The sequence below is a fragment of the Sminthopsis crassicaudata genome, chromosome 6 (assembly GCF_048593235.1).
Source record: "Sminthopsis crassicaudata isolate SCR6 chromosome 6, ASM4859323v1, whole genome shotgun sequence".
Classification (NCBI taxonomy): domain Eukaryota; kingdom Metazoa; phylum Chordata; class Mammalia; order Dasyuromorphia; family Dasyuridae; genus Sminthopsis; species Sminthopsis crassicaudata.
The window spans coordinates 39149561-39168707 of record NC_133622.1 but is presented as its reverse complement, the minus strand read 5'-3'; the positions used below and the strand labels follow the sequence as shown (position 1 = coordinate 39168707).

The following is a 19147-nucleotide window of genomic DNA, read 5'->3' as shown; positions in this document are numbered from 1 at the left end:
TAATCTGCTTAGTAACATAGGTAAGTAACAGAAAAAAAAAAATGATATAAATAGATCCAATAAGAAATTACTTAAGAATTAAGTAAAAGTAATCATTAGTTACCATTTCTATTAATGGTTTTCACTATAAGTAATAACATTCATATCAGAGATATGATACCAAGAATCATCTGGAAGAGATCTAATAAAACCTTTTGGAATACAAGTGAGGACATGAAATAAAAAACAAACTCCTTAGTTTATCATTCAAAGACTTCTTACAAATCTAAATACAAACTACTTTCAAAGACTTTCCACTGCTCTTCACATATTCTTTTCTTTAGTTTAATTCTATTACTTTTTATTTTCTTATCTTTTCCTATTCTTTAATATTTTTGCATATGTATTTGATGCCCCCATGACTCAACAGTCTTTCACAAACTGAAAATAGACTTGAAAGACCATCCTTTTCAAATCCCTCACTTTCACAGAGGAAATTATGGATAAAAAAGGAGAAGGGACTTGCTGTAGGCCACATTGGCCTTCCCTAAACTCACTATAGTTCATTTCAAGGTAGAGCTTTCTAAATGAAAAATTGGTCATAAGCATCCTACTTGAGAAGTAAAAATATTATAAGATGATTATTTTTTGACCTCTGTTTATAACAGGCAATCCTTTGTCAAGAGTATATAATCAGTTAATTTATACAACGCCAATTTCTCAACAAACTTTAATTAAAGAACTAACAGAATAGAATGGGAAAGAATCTAAGATATAGTTGCCTTTCAACCTATCAAAGAAATTTCCTGATTCCATTTAAAATCTTCATTCCGAAACATACTTGTACTTTTCAAGTAATACATAAGAAAAACCTATACAAGCACAAAAATTAGTAATATTCAAAAGTCATAAAATTAATGTAGAAAATAGCAAAAGCTGTCGTGATTACTACGGAAAATTCTGCCAGTAAGGCAAAAGAAATTCCTGCCTTACTCTTCTGTGAAATCATTATCTTGATTCTTTAGGTTTTAATATTGAATAAAAGAATTGAATAAAAGGGACATACTCTGCCTATCATTATATTCTTAAGAGTAGACTAATTCTGCCTTACCTCTTTTCTTATCTATATCCCTAGTATAATCCAATATTTGGCACTTAAATGTTTATTGATTAATTAGGGTCTCTTGTTCCTTTAGAAATTTTTTTTTAACATATTAGGCAAGTGGCAATCAATTTTCTGTGTGTCCTTAAACTATTAAATGGGGAAGGGAAAAAAAAAATTCATTTATACTGACTTGAAGATTCTTAAAACATGGCATTCAAATACTGAGAACCCAATAAAGTCTAAGCTGCCTTCCTGGCTCAGACTTGCTCGCAAGAAACACTGAAGAAAAGGATTACCCTAAAACTATATTATCAGCATAGTAAAATTCCATTACTATACTGAAAGAGGTATCTATCTCTATATCTACTTAGCATTATTATAATAAAATCTAAAGAATGAAATTTTAAGTTTAATTCTAGCACATGCACTTCAAAATGATGTGAAAATAAGATTTTCTAAGGCTATGCTTCAAAGCTAGAAAGTCTTTTAAGTATGGGTTGGACACTATATGCTTGTTATCTGAGAGCAAATATAGGCAGATACCATTAACAGAACACTGGTTACCTTGTGATTAAATTTTTTGGCACAGAAACTCACGAAAAGTTTACTAAGATATAGAGGAAATATCCACATCGATGGCATCAACTGTGTCCTAAGTAATAATGTAAAAGAAACTGAATATAACATGGGTCAGACAGATAGTAGGTTTAGCTGTTTGTGTTGAAATCATAGTTTAGGGACAGCTAGTTGGGGCAGTGGATAGAGCACTAGCCCTGAAGTCAGGAGGACCTGAATTCCAATCTAGTCTCTGACTAGAGACTAGACACTTAACACTTCTCCTAGCTGTGTGACTCTGGGCAAGTCACTTAACTCCAACTGCCTTGGGAAAGAGGGGGAAATCATAGTATAGAAGCTGGTGGTGGAAGAAAGGCTCTTTATACAATGAAGGCTTAATAAATGCTAATGAATCATCTTTTCAATCCCAATATGTATTCCTATTCTTTGGTCAAAATGGAGTAGAACTTCTGAATGAAATTTGAAAGATACTCCTCATATGTTCAATAAAAACTAGAAGTCATTTTATTTATAATCTATATAATTCAGGGCATTACATAAGCTAATTCAAATTTCCTATTTTGTAAAGATCTAAATTAATCAGAAAAAATGTTTTAAGGCAGTAGAGTATAATTTTTAAAATAAAACAATTAGACATCTGCTTTTGCAATTAACACTGGTAGCTATCTTTTAAATCCTTTACTTATGTAGTCCCCTTTTTTTCTAAAATTATTTAAGGGATCCTTTCTTAAATTCTACTATTTTAATATTTCTATAGATCTCTCTAGACGATACGATATTTCTTCTATGTCATATTATAGAATGGGGTCACTGAAAAGACAAAAGTATTAAATTCTTGAAATTAAAGGCAATTATGGTCCCAAGAAATGAAATTTCTCTTACTAGTTAAAAAAAAGAGAGAAATCAAGAGACAGAAAAACTCTACTCAAAACTAATATCTGAAGTCTTCTAAACCAGTGAAATCATAATTTTCAATTATCAATATATGCCAATTACAACAAGTAACAAATATAGCTTCCTATAAGTAGTATATTAAATCTCAGAGAAAACATAGGTAACTATTTTTTTGTTTGTTTAGGAAGGCATAACAAAAGACAATTTAAGAAAAACATGAAAAAAAGAGAGCCCCAACTCTCAATATTATTGGACAAGAGTATATCCTAAACCAGTCTATTAAACAAAAGACTGAAAATAAACATGTAGTAGCTTGAAAATATATTTTGCACAAATATATATATATATATATATATATATATATATATATATATATATATATATAAAACCTTGTTTTAAAAGGTAAATTTTATGAAATGTAAAACATTTTCACTGAAGCAAAAAGAAAACTAAATCAAATTACAATATCTTAAATAAAAGGTTAGATTATATTATATTTCTCAGGAAATACTATCTCTGTTTGTACCACAACTAGTTGCTACTGTGGTCCTGCTGGGTCAGTTATACAAAATTTCCTAAAAATCAATATACTTGCTAATGATTTTTAATATGAACTGCTTCCTTTTCTTTCCAAGACTCCATTTTAACAATCAAGATAAACTGATCACTCTAACCTAATCTTTTAAAAATATTAATTTCATGAATACAAAAGTGAATTTTATACCTAACATCGTTGGCAGAAACACAAAAAATGGTTTGGTCAAAAACATCAAGGCCCAATAATTAGATCTTTTCCTTGGAAATAGTAGAAACTACCCAGAATTCAAGTATTTTTTTTTTTTCCTATCCTTGTCCTATTCACAATTACTCCCACTTTCTATATATTATATAGTCTGTTACCAGTTGGAATAAACCCTCCAAAGTAGAAACATTTTTATTCATCATAACATGAAACATTTTAAACTTCAACTTTATTAAAACCTTAACTGTGTCACATAACTAGTTGATGCTCTCAAATAACTACATTTCCTTCTTCTCTTTTATACTCTATTTTTTAAGACGTGAATCACAAAACAAAACAAAAAGCTGCTAAGAGATTTACTCAAAACCAACTTTGTAACTTGGGGACAAGTATTTAACCTAACTTGCTAGAGCTATACAGATCTATATCGCATACAACTACACAATAAGGTAGAATGGTTAAAAAGATGAATCCAAGATGTTGTAAGATCTTCAAAAGAATTTTAATTTTGTTAGAAAATTCTAAAAATGTTTTAAAAATATTTTTCAAGAGATAACACAAAAAAGGAGTTCTATCTTAATAAAAATAATACATTCTGCAAATGTTAAGTTTAAAGGTTAATTTTAAAATTTATTCTAATATATTGTTGGCCAAAAATCAAATTATTTTTTTCTATAAGAATTATGATACAGTTTGAGGGTCATGCCATCAACTGTAGTGTCATACCTCGACACACTAGATTTGGTTTAAGGCCTTGGGTTCCATTTATGCTTACTTCCTTACTTTACACTTCCAGATTCCCATCTTTGCTCACTTCCCTAGATTTACTTTTTCTTTTCCTTTCCCTTCTCAGATAATATTATTATGATTATTGGCTGAGAGACATATATAGAAGTATTGTTGGCCAAGGGGACTAAAAGTTACTTGGTGTGAATACATTATCAGAAGGATGGGCAATGTTAAATATTAAGATGTTTGGCCACTAAGAAGCAATTTCTTCTGCCTATTCCAAAAAGCCATTCATTTGTAGATCTCCAAGAAAGAAGTTACAAACCATCAATTATGTTTTATTTTTTAAGAGCAATCTTTTATGATAGACATTGAGTTTAATTAAAAATTGCCTGACATGTATTTACAGTCCCAATGACAACAAAAGCAAAACAGGAATATACAATTAATCCTTGTAATGCTTTGCATTACTTTTCTCTTAGCTGTGATATTTGATAAATGCAAGGACTATAGAAAACCTCTAATTTTTTTTAATGCTTCCACTTCATCCTGCAGTCCTACAGATCATCTAATTTCTGAAAGACTATAGAGGACAAAGATTTTAGAATTGAAAAGGAGCTTCAAAATCTTTTAGTCTACTTCATTTTGCATGGGAAATACCTGAGGCCCAGAAAGATTAAGTGATTTGCCCCCAAATCACAAAAACCCTAAGGCAGAGCTGAGATGTAGACTCACTTCTTCAGATTACAGATTCATCCCACTTTCCATGGGAACATGTTACCTTCCCCATAACAGACCCCAGAAGATACACTAGACACATGAGTTCTTTGAGGGAGTTTCAAAAATTTCACCTGAGTTGCAAAAGTGCACCACAGCACTTAAGAAAAAGTATAAAAACAGATGGTCAACTATCAATTATTTATAAATAAAATCTAATTCAGATACTCTAAAATTATTAATAATCTAATTTTGAAATACATTTTGCATTTCTCCATATTAAATATATATATATATATATTGTTGTGAAATACTGAGTGTAAATGAAACAACTTATTTTGATAAAGTGAGTGTGCAGAAAGGGATGGCAAATAGGGAACTTTCTGGACCAAATTTTAAAAAATCTACAACACACATTGATAGTTGACTACACAGATACAAAAAGTATGGAACAGGATTAAGTAACTTCTGTGAGTGAGCATCTTCTTTGTATTAACCAGAAGAGAAGGACAAGTGTCAGCCCCAGCAGACATCTGGAGGCTCCCTTCTGCTTTTGCCAAAAAATGTCACTCTCTATCTTAGAGAGACCCTGGGCACTGGAAATCCACAGGATGAGCACTTCTCTTACCACACTACCCACTTTTTCTTACAACCAACCAACAATGAAGAGAAATAAACTGTGGGCTAAGGTTTACAGAGGTGCAGTCTACGGTAGGAGTACCAATGTTCTTTAAACAGTACCCATTTTATTCTCATATACAATTTAGGCATTTAAATAAAGCCTGTTCACCATTAAAGGTCTTAATGAATGTCTTTCTTACTCCTTCTAATTCTTCTAAATTAAGAAAAAAATTATCTTTAAGGATAATTATGTAAATTGTAAAGCTAAATAGACCCAAGGCTAATAAAGCAGTTTATGGATGGATCATATATACCATCATACCATCATATAGCTTCTCTTTGTCATTTCATCAATTTTTATTATATTCAAGAGGTCAAAGGAATGGTTAATAATCTTTATGTAGGTAGTTTCTATTGATGAATGGATTGTAATGCAAAAGTTCTCTTTAAACTAGTTGTCTGGAAAGAGTCTTTTCCCTTGTAAACAGTACTTTAAATACTAGTGAAGAAGAAGAACATTTCTAGACATTCTGATATAAGGCAAAACTAAAGTTCATTTCTGGCATCCTATCACCCATTTGTGCCTTGCTCCCCAGATCATTAGACCTCTATATTGACATCCCATGCAAATCTGCTTTACTGTTCAAAGTGACTTACCTTTTCTCCTATATCAATTAAAACATCTATTCTTTAGTGCAAATGTTTTTATCTGAGTATTTCAAGGAAAGCAATCTGAATTAATTTAAGGAATGATTGATTAGATAACTATATCTAATTTACACATTTTAGAGTGATGTTTGAACTGACTCCAAAAGTACTTTAATTATGGAATTTATACTGAATGAAACAATAGTTTAAACACTAAGGAGAATATTTTGAGGTGAGAAATTTATGATAAACAACAGTCAGCTGTGCCATGGTCAAACTCCTAAAATGATCCTGCTTTTCATAGTGTGTGCTCACTCTCTCTCTCTCTTTCTATACTTCTAAGCTCACTAGTTTCTTTCAATTGCCCATTCAAAACAAAACAAACAAAAAAACCTGGCCTCATCCAGCAGTCGTAGAACTTGTACATTTGTACATGAGTCATTTCTATATGCTGAGTTTTAGGATCCTAGTTGTTATACAAGGGGAAGTAAAGTTAAAAAGTAAAAAATCTCTGATAATAGTGGGGGAAAAAAAAATCAACTCACAACACTTTCAGCAGACATTAATAGCATCATTTTTGAAATAAGAAGAAAGCAGACAATTACATAAGGATTACTAGCTCCCTCACAATGAAAAAGAGTTAAGAAGTAAAACATATTTAATTCATCTTGTTATTGTTAGTAGCTTTAATTAGAAGTTTGTTGGGGAGTATGCCAGGAGTAGGAATAAAGTGGCTCAATTATTTACATATTTCAATGATCTGTATTATTCTTCATGATACTTGCCACACTCAAGAGTGGAACTGAACCCACTAAAAAATAGATATTTTTTTGCTGTCCTATTTTTAAAAATTGAATAGGAGTTACAGTAGAATATAGGAAAAGCCTCACAAAGTAAATCAGAACGTATTTCAAAAGAATAAACAAATCCTGATATTTTTCCAGGGTTTCTATAAACAAAATAATCTTCTTTTGTCCCACTCAGATTATAAAAATGACTCCTGAAACGATTTTTAAAACAATTTTAAAAGTGGATCTTGTTTGTTATATGAGCATTTAATACACATGGGATATTAGAATCACAGCTGAATTTAGGATTACAATTATATATATTTTCTAATTACATCATTTTATTTTTACTACCATATAATATTGCTGTGCTGAAATATAAAACTGTGTTGTGTTGTGGTGTGTGTCTGAGACATGAGGATCAATGATACAATGAAGGGAAAGCTGGCCCTGAAGGCAGGAAGTTCTCTATGTAACCAAGTTACTCAAACCTCTTAATGGTCCAAGCAACTATTTAACAGCATAACTTATAGCTGAATTGTCAATATCCATCTCTGCAGGGAGTCTCCACGCTACGGGGCTCCCCTTAACCAACTAAGTCACAGAAATGCTCAAACTTCAAAATATGCATTATACATACATATGCATATGCATATACATCTATAAAATACAACCATACATAAAAACACATACATACAAATGTGCATGCATGCATATATGTGTGTGTGTGTTTGTGTGTAAATACAAATAAAAGACTTAGGTCTTCATTAAATCAGTTTCACATGCACCTCGTGTTGTACCATTACCAAAAACACTACCGAAATAATGGTAGATTTTATATTCTCCCTGGAAAAAATAAAAACAAGTCCTTCCATACTGCTTTCTTTACAAGTTATGTGTACTACTTACCTGGAGGGGGAATAAGAGGCGGAGCAGTGCTGACAGTTGGAGGAGGAGGAAGAAATGGAGGTGGTGGGAGATGAGTAGGAGGAGCTCCTGGAGGGAAAAATGGAGGTGGTTTGCTAAAATTGTTGTCTACTTCAGCAGCAGAGCGTTCGGAAAGAACCTACAGGAATTAAGAATATTTGTACATATGCATATAATATATATTTTCTAAAGATTAACCATAATTAAAATTGTATTTACTCTAAAAAGAAATGAAAAAAAACAAACAAACAAACTGAATATTGCATAAGGTTAAGGGATAGGTTTGGAACCAAATTTGTTTTTTAATTATTAATTCTCCTATATATTAGAATGCATATATATACAAAACGAAAACAACAACTTTCATTATTCTATTCTAGTATTCTATGTTGCTTTAAAAAAACAAAGTCAAGCCAGTAAGTTATTTATTAGACATAAACTTAAATGGGGAAGGTCATATAATATGTTGGTACCACCTAAATACTAATGGCGGTAGGTACCAACTGTATGCTCATAATATATTTATTGAATAGAATTGTTTCAGAAAAAGTATAAGCTATAACTGGGAGATGGTCTATCATTCTACATTTCTGAGAATATTCAATATCTCAGTAAAACACAAGTTGTCCAGCAGAATGCAAACTCCTAGAAGGCATGAAACATTACTTTGAATATATAACATAGTGCCTTGGATTAAGTAGGAACTTAAGTCTTTACTGAAGGGTAAGAAGAGAAAGGAACAAGCATTTCTATAGGGGCTACTATGTGCCAGGCACTGTGCAAAAAAGCTTTACAAATATCTCATATAAAACTCACAATAATCCCACTAAGTATGTGTTTTCATTATCTTCATTTTACTCCAGCAGTTGAGGAAACTTGAGGCAAACTGAGTTTAAGTGACTTGCTCAGGGTCACATAGTCATTAAGTGTCTGAGACTAAATTTGAGCTCAAGTTTTCTATATTCCTTCTAATAACTTAACACGATCCCTTGGTGTAAAAAAATTTCATCTTTCTCAAGATGAGAAATAATCTGTTGATTAGGTAAAGAAGTATTAAATTCAAAAATACTCAACCTGGATGTTGCTATTTTCATTTGCACGCCTTCTTCCTTCTACTCGGCTAATAGTGATAGTCTGCCCAATGACATCTATTGTGCCAGATAATCTCCTGCAACATAAATCATATTAATTCAGTATCATACTTCCAAGACTTCTCTAAAAAATTATATTTAAAACAGCATTGAAAAACAAGCATATTTAGTCCCTGGTTATCATTCTAAAATGAGATATTATAATAGTGGTCCAAATATAGGTCATTCTCCCTAAAAGGCAAACTTTTGAGAGGGAAAAGTACATTATACAAAATAATGCTGATTAAATGCCTCACTTGGGCTCTGGATTAGCTGGTCTGTACAACAAATATGGCCTGTATTCAGATCAATATATTACTTATTCGAGAAAATATTTACTGAATGAAAGCCAACTGCCCATTTGATGATTATTGCTGCTTCTTAATAAAACAAGCTAGAGTACCACTGTCATCTTCATCTTGCAGAGTTGGTCACAGCATTAAAATAATGTTATAGAAATACTACAAAAGCCAGGAAATTCAGTTAAAACTGTACAACTAATTTATAACTGAATCTGTTAAACTAGGTTGATAATTAGAATGAGAACAATAATTAGTACCATAGGGCCATTCTATATTGCAGCACATATATTTCTACTATAGACTTACTTGAATATTTAAATGTATAAAAAAAAAAAAAAAATCACAAGTTAGTTAAACCAGAATCACCCTCCCTAAATACTGTTATTCTTTATTATACAATATGCTTTTGTTTTTAAGGGTATCCTTTTCTTGGGGGGAAAACACAAAATCTGGAAAGTCAGTATCATATAGCAACCCAATTTCAATAAAACATCAGCCCTGCAAATCAGGGATGATTTCTAAGTCACATCTCAGGTCATAATGCACAGGGCTTCATACAAATGTTTTAACTCCAGTTTCCTTATTTTTAATATGGGGGTGGAGTGATGGGTATGGCTGCAGGTCAATCCTCAAGAAATAAGCAAAAGATACAAATAGCTTTCAAAAGAATAGCAATCTATTAACAAGAAAAGGAAAAAAATGTTCTAATTTACTAACAAAGAAAGAAATTAAATCAAAACACTGAGGTTTCACCATACAGGCTGCAAATGAAAGGGAGATTCAATATTGGAGGGGTTGTGAGAAGATAGGCACCCAGGTGCATTGTTGGTAAAGCTATGAATGAGTACAATCATTAAAGATCAATTTGGGATCGTGCTAAATAAAGACCAAAGCAGGCCACCGATAAGAAGAAAAGCCACACATATAGCAAAAGGTAATGGAATTTTTTGTGATAGTAATAGAAAATTATGATGCTAGAAATCATGAGTAAGACAAATACAGAAGAGCATGAACCCAGCTACATGAACTGATAGTGAAGTAATTAAAGTCAAAAAAACACTACAACAATGTAAATGGGGGAAAAAAACACAAAACAATCAAAATTATATAGAACAAGTGTGGCTTGAAAGATCCCATCCTATTCCTTTGTAGAGCTCAGAGAGATTCACAAATGTTGTACATTACATTTCTTTTCAGACTTTTTCATTAATTATATTGATTTCTTTCTCTTTCTTGTTTGCCCCATCTTTTCAATAAATACTATTTGTTATGTTTTTGGCAGGGGAATATTGGGGGAAACTATAGAGGTATGAAAAAATAAGAGACATCAAAATGTTTTTTATTTAGATACAATTAGATACAGAAAAGCTCAGTAACAAAAATAAAATACTCTGAAATCGCAACTTTTGAAGAGAGAACTTTAATAGAATTGAAGAGAGAACTACTAATAAAATCAAGGCTAATGCTATTTCTTGTTCAAAATAGTCATCTGGATGAACAAGTTGTGGTACATGATTGTGATATAATTCTATTGTGCTATAACAAATGAATAGCAGGATAGTTTTAGAAAAAACAGGGAAGATTCATGAACTGATGCAAAATAGAATTAGGAGAAGTAGGAGACCATTGTACATAATAACAATAAAACCATAAGAACAATTTATTATTAAAAAAACTTTTCTACTTTGATCAAGACAATGGTCTGAGGGAACCATGATGAAAAATGCTATCCACAACAAGAGAAAAAACTGCTAAACATTAACTTTAAACTGAAGCATACTTTTTCCTGAAGTTTTCTGGGTCAGTTTTCTTTTGCAATGTGGTTAATATGAAAATATATTTCATATGGCTTCACATGTATAATATTAAGAAATAAAACTAACTGCTTGCCTTCTCAAGGAAGGGGAAGAGATGGGAACAAAGGTGAGAATTTAGGATGCAAAACTTATATATATATATATATATATATATATATATATATATATATATATAAAAACATATACATATTTTAGTCATTTAGTCATAATTATTCCATTTTTGAGCAGGCATAAAAACAAATTTATTCAAAAGCTGTAGGAGACTCATGAGATCCACTTTGGGAACAAACTATCTTACTAGCATTCCTCTTTCATCCTAATAAGGAATGAAATAAAAAGTATTTCTCTGCCCTTTATGTTCTACAATACCTTCCCATCCTGACCTTAACCTTTATGCCAGATTTGGCAGATTTCTCAAAAGTGGAAATAAATATAGAAAATTATTCTCCTGCCCAGGCCAACTTCACTACCCCAGTCTCCTAACTTGGAATAGTTTCAGAACTTTCCCACCCCAACTTTGTTCTAAAAACAGAGGGTACTCTAAACTCTAGGGTTTAAGAGATTTTGCTTGGCTTTAAGGAGGGGAAATATGGAGGGTCACTGTTATCTTGTTTCTCTTGTTAAAAATTCTCTAAACATAAAATGTCAATTTTAACCTTATGTTCGAACTCATATGATCTAGAAGAAGATACATAAAACATGTTCTGGATTACATGGATTGTATCATATCTAGACCATGTGAAATATTGATCTAAGTTTCTCTTTTATTACTTGCAATCCATAAAAGAATCTTAACTTCATTATTATCATTGAGAACATATGCAATATATATTGCAAGAAAACAATTTTTAAAGTCTTAATCCATTCATAGATGTTAAACCTCAAAATTAATTTTCTTTTCTTTTCTTTTTTTTTAGGCTGGGTTAAGTGACTTGCCCAGGATCACACAGCTAGAAGTGTTAAGTGTCTGAGACCAGATTTGAACCCGGGACCTCCTGAATTCAAGGCTGGTGCTCTATCCACTGTGCCACCTAGCTACCCCAAAATTAATTTTCAATTCTACCACAGACCATATCAAGGAATTTCTGTAACTGGGAAATCTGTGACCTAAATTCCAAGAAATTAAATTGAAAAATACTTTATATTTGTAGGCATCTTAAAAACATTCAAGCTAAATCATACTGTTCAGAGATGTATAATAATAAATATTTTCATGAACTTTTAAAAAATGAGCCACAAATCGATGATATATCTCTTGGCAATAAAAACAACATTAGAGTATATCTATAAAACAATGTTCCAAGTCTAATTTAGTCCTTATCTAATTGGGAATGAGAAAAGGAAGTCTTATAATTCTTTTTAAAATAAGTCTTATAATTCTTTTATAAAATGGAAATATCTACCCTAGAGACTTGAAAGGATTGTTTTACAAATCAAATTTGTAGTTCTTAAAGCATCAGAGTAGATAATTTCTTTTTTCAAGGCAAAAAAATTTTCAAAAATAATCCTCAAATTATTCTCATTTATTTAAGGTTAGAGTCTAGAGTAGAGGTATCCTCAAAGCTATAACTAAGATAAATTAAAATGTAATTTGTGTCTGACAAAATAAATATAAAATAAAATAGAACATAAATGTTTATATGAGGTTTTTAATGCCTCCAGGAATCTATTTCTATTTGATTTTTGATACCATTGGTGTAGGACTTTTTTTTCCCTTTGGCTGAGGCATTTGGGGTTAAGTGACTTGCCCAAGGTCACCCAGTCAGGAAGTATTACGTGTCTGAGGCCAAATTTGAACTCAGGTGCTCCTGACTTCAGGACTGGTGCTCTATTCACTGAGCCACCTACCTATCCCCAGGTCTAAGATATTTTTTAAAGTTTCATGCCACACTAAATTACTATTTCTGATGATTAAGGGGAAACCAGTATGTGATATCAAAATATTGGGGGAGGAAAATGAAAATAAGCTTCAATTTTAAGAGAAATTCAGGAAATTTAAAAAGGATCAAATCAGCTATAAAATATAATTAGCAATTTAGTCTCTAAATATTTTTCGTGTATAGGCTATGATGCCTTTATGGGGAAAACTACAAACTCCCAGTTTAATTAGGATACAATGAATGATTTAGCTGTACAGCAAGCACTATGCTAAGCATTACAGGGAAGTAACACATGTCCCTGGGCTTTGAGTAATTCATAATAATGACAGACTTCTCTCATACTGTTTTGTATTTCTAATATACTTTCACATTCTACATCTTATACACAATTTTATATAGATTACTTAACTTAAACGGCAGAATAAAAGGAACTTGATGTTAGTCATCTTTTTATCTTCAATGCACAAAGCACCTAGTAATAATAGCTCAAGTGTCAAAATACCTCCTGCTTACACAGCATTTTAAAATTTACTGCTTTCTACCAAACAATCCTGAAAAATAGACAATGGGTAAATCAGTCCCATTTTATAGATGAAATAAGTGAGGCACAGTGTGGTTACCTACTTTGTCCCACGTTACACAGTTAATGATTACTTGATCATAAATCTAGAGCAGGAAGGAATCTAACAAGGCATTTAGACTCAACTCCTTTGACAAAAGGAGAAACTGACCCCTAGGGAGCTTATATGACTTACTCAAAGTCAAACAAGTTATAATTAGTAGAGGCAGAATCTGAATCCAAGTTCTGGGAATGCAGAGGCAGTGCTTTTCCACTGTCCCACTAGAGTTTGCAGTTGAACTCAGATATTCCGACTTAACTGAAGTAAACTTCCTGTAAACTCCCTACTCTATTACACTATCTCCCCAATTTCTAGCAGCCAAATCCATTTTTGCTGAAAGAAGATTAAGAACATTATAAAAGGAGAGACAACATCCCATCAGCACTAAAAAAACTGACACTGATGCTGATGCTGAGGGCCACGATCTGCCTTACGCTAGGAGCTGGGGTAGGGGGGAGATGATTCATGGAAGAGGCAGGATATGACAGGTTTTAAAGGCATAATGAGATCTAGATAATAAGGAATAAGCTACAAAACAGAACAACAACAACAACAAAAAGGCCCAGAGAAAGGAAATACAAAGGCATGTTTAACAGAAGGCAAGACATGAATTCACATCCACTTCAGGTCCTTCATAGGTGTGTGATCCTGGACAAATCATTTAACCTCTCCTTGCCTCAGTTTTGTCATCTACAAACTGGGGATGACAGCACTTACCTCACAAGGTTGTTATGAGGAACAAACAAAGTAATATAAACAAAGTGCTTTGCAAATCTTAATTATCATATTTCTTTTTGATTACAGTGACCAATTTCCATGCTGAAGTATAATAGATAAAACTGGAAAAGCATTATTAAGCCTAGTTTTTAAGATCTAGAGAAACAATGAAAGTTGTGTATAAAATTTATTAAATAAGGCTGAGAGGTCTGGGAATTAGATGCAGTTGGAAAGTTTCTTTGAGAAATATATGAAGGTTTAAATGTATGAACAGCATGAAACACTGACTAGAAAGGGGAAATACTATGGAAAGGGGATACAAGTTATAATAGTATAACAGTAGTCTTGGTGTGAAAAAATAAAAACAGGCAAGACGTTACTATACACCATGGAACACATTTAAAGGACTCACAGCATATTTTGTCAAAGGTAACATTAGACTCAGAAAAAAATCCTTCATATTAAGGACTAAAAAAGTGTTCCTTATCAGATAAAAAGATATGTGTTGCAATATCAAGGCATAAATGTGGCAAGTTTAATCAACTGTCCCCAGAAATAAAACAAAGCAGTGGTAATCATCTCAAGGGGAAGGGCTGGTACGACATTCTTTAGGATAGTCTTACCTTAAGTCAGGTGATTCGGCCCTCCCATATCGATCCTGCCACTTCCCGATGCCTGAATTGGCTTTTCTGGAGGCAGAACTTGTCTGAGACTGAGAAGAGGCGCTGTTTCTGGTGAGATAAATTTTCTACGTCTTTTCCTGTATCTTTACTACCATTATATTAGTTTTCTTTCTCATTATTTTCATTCCTTGACAATTTTCTTTTCATGTCTCTATATACTCTTCTTTCTACCCCATAAAGAATACATCAACACTTAAAATTTCTGCTAGTATTTGAATAGATAAGGGCTATCAACAACTTAGTTTAATAGGAGTACTTTCAGAAATATTTTCTAGAGTAGTGCCGCATTCTGCCAAATGTTAAAAAAGTTAGAGTATGACCTAAACATTATGTCTTATTACAACATATGAACAAAAAGGATGATAGGAACAAATTTCCTGCTTTTGTGCATAAATAACATTACTTTAATTTTTGTGGGTTCAAAAATTATATGATTTTATATTCTTTCCCCCTTTTCATTCAAAGGTATTAAGAGATTTTAATGAATCAATCAGGATACTATGCCAGCAATATTTCATGATAAATTAATAGTTGTTACATAAAACAATTTCAATTTAATCCCTTCAAAATAGTTATAAAAAAGTTAATAGCATCTATAATTACATATAATATGTAAAAAGTTTAGCTATTTTCTTTTTGTTATTCTTTTCAAGTATTACTAAAGAATAAAAAGGTTCCATCTAATAATTTACAAAACTTTTGAAGATTAATGCGGCAAAATATACAGATCTACACAAGTGCTGAACATAACATTTTGGCTTAATCTTGTTTCTCCCACAAACCTAAAGTCAAGAAACCAGCATTTTCAGTAATAAAATCTTAGCATTGTTTTAATGAAATACTGCTGTATAAACTATACAGCCATATTCAATGTGCATAACCCAGGTAATATATAAACTGAGAATACAATAACAATTTTCAGTGACAGCTTAGTGATACTTGGAACAGTGTCCTAAATGACTATATGAAACATGCTAAATCTAATTTCTAGATTTTCATAATCTAGTCTTATTTAATTTCTTTTCTTTTAGCATTTCAATCCCACATAAATAGTTTGGTACTAAGAGAGGTAATTTGCTTATATCGAATCAAAAGGTCTTCCTCTCCCTACCCCTAGTGAAAATGAACTCTCTAAAAAAGTCCTAATGCCAAATGGGCCTTATTCTTTCTACACAAAGATGACACTAGTGACATACTGACAACAGAGTATATGTTTTCTAGAAATGGTGACTTGAGTTGTATTTGACCTATCCATCCTTGCTTGCCTTAGCACTATCGTGACCCAAGTCTCAAAGATTAAGAGAGTAGGGATTTAGTCTAGAGAATTCAGTAAAACAAGCTGACCCAGAAAGAAATTAAACTTTTGACTAGAGCATGATAGTACTGAGGGCATGATCAAGTTAGCTAACTTAAAAGCTATAAAAATTAAATCCAGGTTTATCAAACAAGGCAAAATTATATTTTATGATACCATACATATACATTTTATATTCTAAGCACTTGTAGCTATGACATGATGATCACTGTTAGGATTATATATGTATGAATAATCATACAAATTAAAAGTTATCTTATTTTAACAAATACATGGATTCTCAAAAGAGTATCTTACTTTGGTTGCCAACTATTAAAAATAATAAGTTAAATTTTAAATTAACCTTAGGAAAACTAAATTGAAAAATATATTATGGTATTTTCACTATATAAACTTATTTGAATATTGTAAACTAAGAGAATCATTAAAATTAGAATTTTGGGGGGGGGAGAAAGATGGGAGGGGATTAAGCCAATGTTTGTATTTGGAATATAAAATATCAAAATACCAGGAAATAATTCTTTTGCTAACTACTGTATTCATTCAACTTTTAAAAGGAACAATATGCCCAATTTGATGACCATGGTAAACTCCATTCCTATATGTTTAACAACAGTCATCTGTTCTGTATGGCTTAGTTATTTACCTGGATACAGGATGCTAAATAAGATGACCCTGAGGTATTTTACAATTCTACTTTAACAAAATTCTTAACCTGCAATACAATGGATAAGTATTGTATTACAGAATCAAATATAAACAAGACCTTAAAGCACTTAAAAGTTTCAAAACTATGCTAGAATATATTTTTGACCTGAATCATTCTGGACCAATCCAAGAACAGATAAATACCCATAAGGATGACATTCTCCCCCTAGCTTTCCTGGATGTAATTAATACATAATAAAAAGAATTCCTTAAATTACTTTCAGTCTGAGAATGCGATTTTAGATCTTGCATTATAATCAGACTGGCCTCCAAATATGGGATTGGTCATTTACTATTATGAAGCATAAATATGTGTCCCACTATAAGTGGTACTTGGTGGGAAACATATTACATCCAACTTAAAACAGAAATATGAAAAACTTTTATTTTGGAAGACTTCTTAATATGTACTCTCCACAAATTGCATTATGGATATTAAGAAATCAGTCCACAGACTTTATAATCTGCATCTTTCTGGAAAAATGATCAATAAAAATGGAAATGGCAAGACCAGCAACAAACTTTACTTCTGGTTCAGTTTTACTCCAATTATTAAGGACAATACATTGGAAGACTCTTTTATGTTGCACTAAGCTTGATAGTTAGGCCAAATCAGATATTATTTGTTTATAGAATGTCTGACTTTCCCTACATTTCACATAATATAATCACAACATAACAGTTTATGATGATTTGCTGATTACAAATATTCACTAACCTGCTTGGAGGAAGTCCTGTTTTGAATAGAGAAGGAGGAGATGTAAACTCAGCTTTGGCAGACTGTAGCACTGTCTCCTTCTCTGCATTTCCAGTTCTGCCCTGCTGTACCTTCAAAATAACGTTTTCTTATTAGCTCTTCAAATTTAATTTCAGTTAACATTTATTATATCGGAAATGTTAATGGATATCTAATAAAACAAAATATTTCAAAACAGGATGAAAGACATAATGAATTGCTTGTGGAATATCAAGTGTTCCACAGGCATTAGGAATTCATTGTTTTTTGTGTTAAAGGATATATCAAAGCATACCAAAAAAAAAAAAAAAAAAAAAAAAAAAAAAACCACACAAAACCCCAAATTTTTTTCTGTTTCTTTCAGAAATGTTTACTTACTCAATTAAAAAATAATTAGCTCTTTGAATTTTGCAGAAAACCCCAAGATTTAAAAAACAAAGTGTCCAACCACCAAAAGTGGCAAATCAGAATTTAAACATCACTAAAAGCAAATTTTCACTTTAATATATCAAAATTGTGAGGGTTTTACTAGCATAGTCACTATTATACTAGTATAAAATAACTATTATAAAGAGTAGGTGCAACTGAATGTGAATATTAATGTTCTGTCCATATCAACTTAAAAGCTAAACAAGTCTTATTAGGATCTTTTGAGTATTTTTAAAAACTGGGATTGAGTACAACTGAGTAAATATAACTTCTCCTCAATAGGGAAACACATAGGATGACTTCTAGACTCTCTCTCTACTTGACATAGTATAGAATTGCAGAATGAACTGGTGTTTTTCTCATTTTGCTAGGACTTTTGGAGTATATTATAATAAATCTAGGTAACCTGAATAATTCAGAGTGCATAAAAGATCTCCATGTGACTTGTGGATATCAACACTTAAAACTCAAAATGACTCAAAACAAAAAGCATAATTTCAAACCCCCACCCCATCTAGTCTATTTTTCAATTAATAACACCACTATTGTGTCTATTGTGATTGACTCAGCTTCAGAGTTTAGAGAATCTTTGATTTCTTGTTTTTAAATGTTCCCTCCCCTCAGGATCTTAAGTTTATTCCTACCTTTCCTTTCCATTCTAGCTGTCTATATCCTATTTCACTCATCCTCATTACTAATTGCCTGAACCATTATAATAGCTTTTTGAGATAGAAAGTCCTTAGAATTCTGGATTCAAGGGTTTAATTATAAAGCGATTAATCTAAACTTCAGTTTGCAAGGCAGTTTCAGATGAGCATGACTGTTCACCACTGCATATTCCAACTTCCATCACTTTGACTGTTTATACTATTCCACCCTAGTAAACGCTTCTTCCTCAATTCTGCCTTATTCAATTCCCAGAATTTCTTCAAGGGCCAGCTCAAATACCATCAACCTATGAAGCTTTCACAGATCTTACTTATCAGCTGGAAGTAAATTCCATATAGCCCTTTGTAGGCTTCTTTCTACATTTTTACACCATTTTATATGGTACAAGATTTATGGGTAAACATATCTGACAGCC

General features: G+C 31.8%; 1 protein-coding gene across 13 annotated transcripts in view; it reads right to left on the bottom strand.

The window, feature by feature from the left end:
* The window catches only part of FIP1L1 (factor interacting with PAPOLA and CPSF1), a 79969-nt gene that overhangs the window by 36418 nt on the left and 24404 nt on the right, over positions 1–19147 (bottom strand). For 9 of the 13 annotated variants that reach the window (XM_074276405.1, XM_074276417.1, XM_074276406.1 and 6 more), the window contains 4 exons: positions 17617–17726; positions 14816–14923; positions 8801–8894; positions 7709–7865 (listed from right to left, as the gene is read on the bottom strand). In XM_074276405.1, the coding sequence (XP_074132506.1) occupies positions 7709–7865; positions 8801–8894; positions 14816–14923; positions 17617–17726 (469 nt within the window). The remainder of the gene's footprint in view (positions 1–7708; positions 7866–8800; positions 8895–14815; positions 14924–17616; positions 17727–19147) is intronic. The other 4 variants (XM_074276409.1, XM_074276411.1, XM_074276412.1 and 1 more) reach the window with 1 other exon arrangement.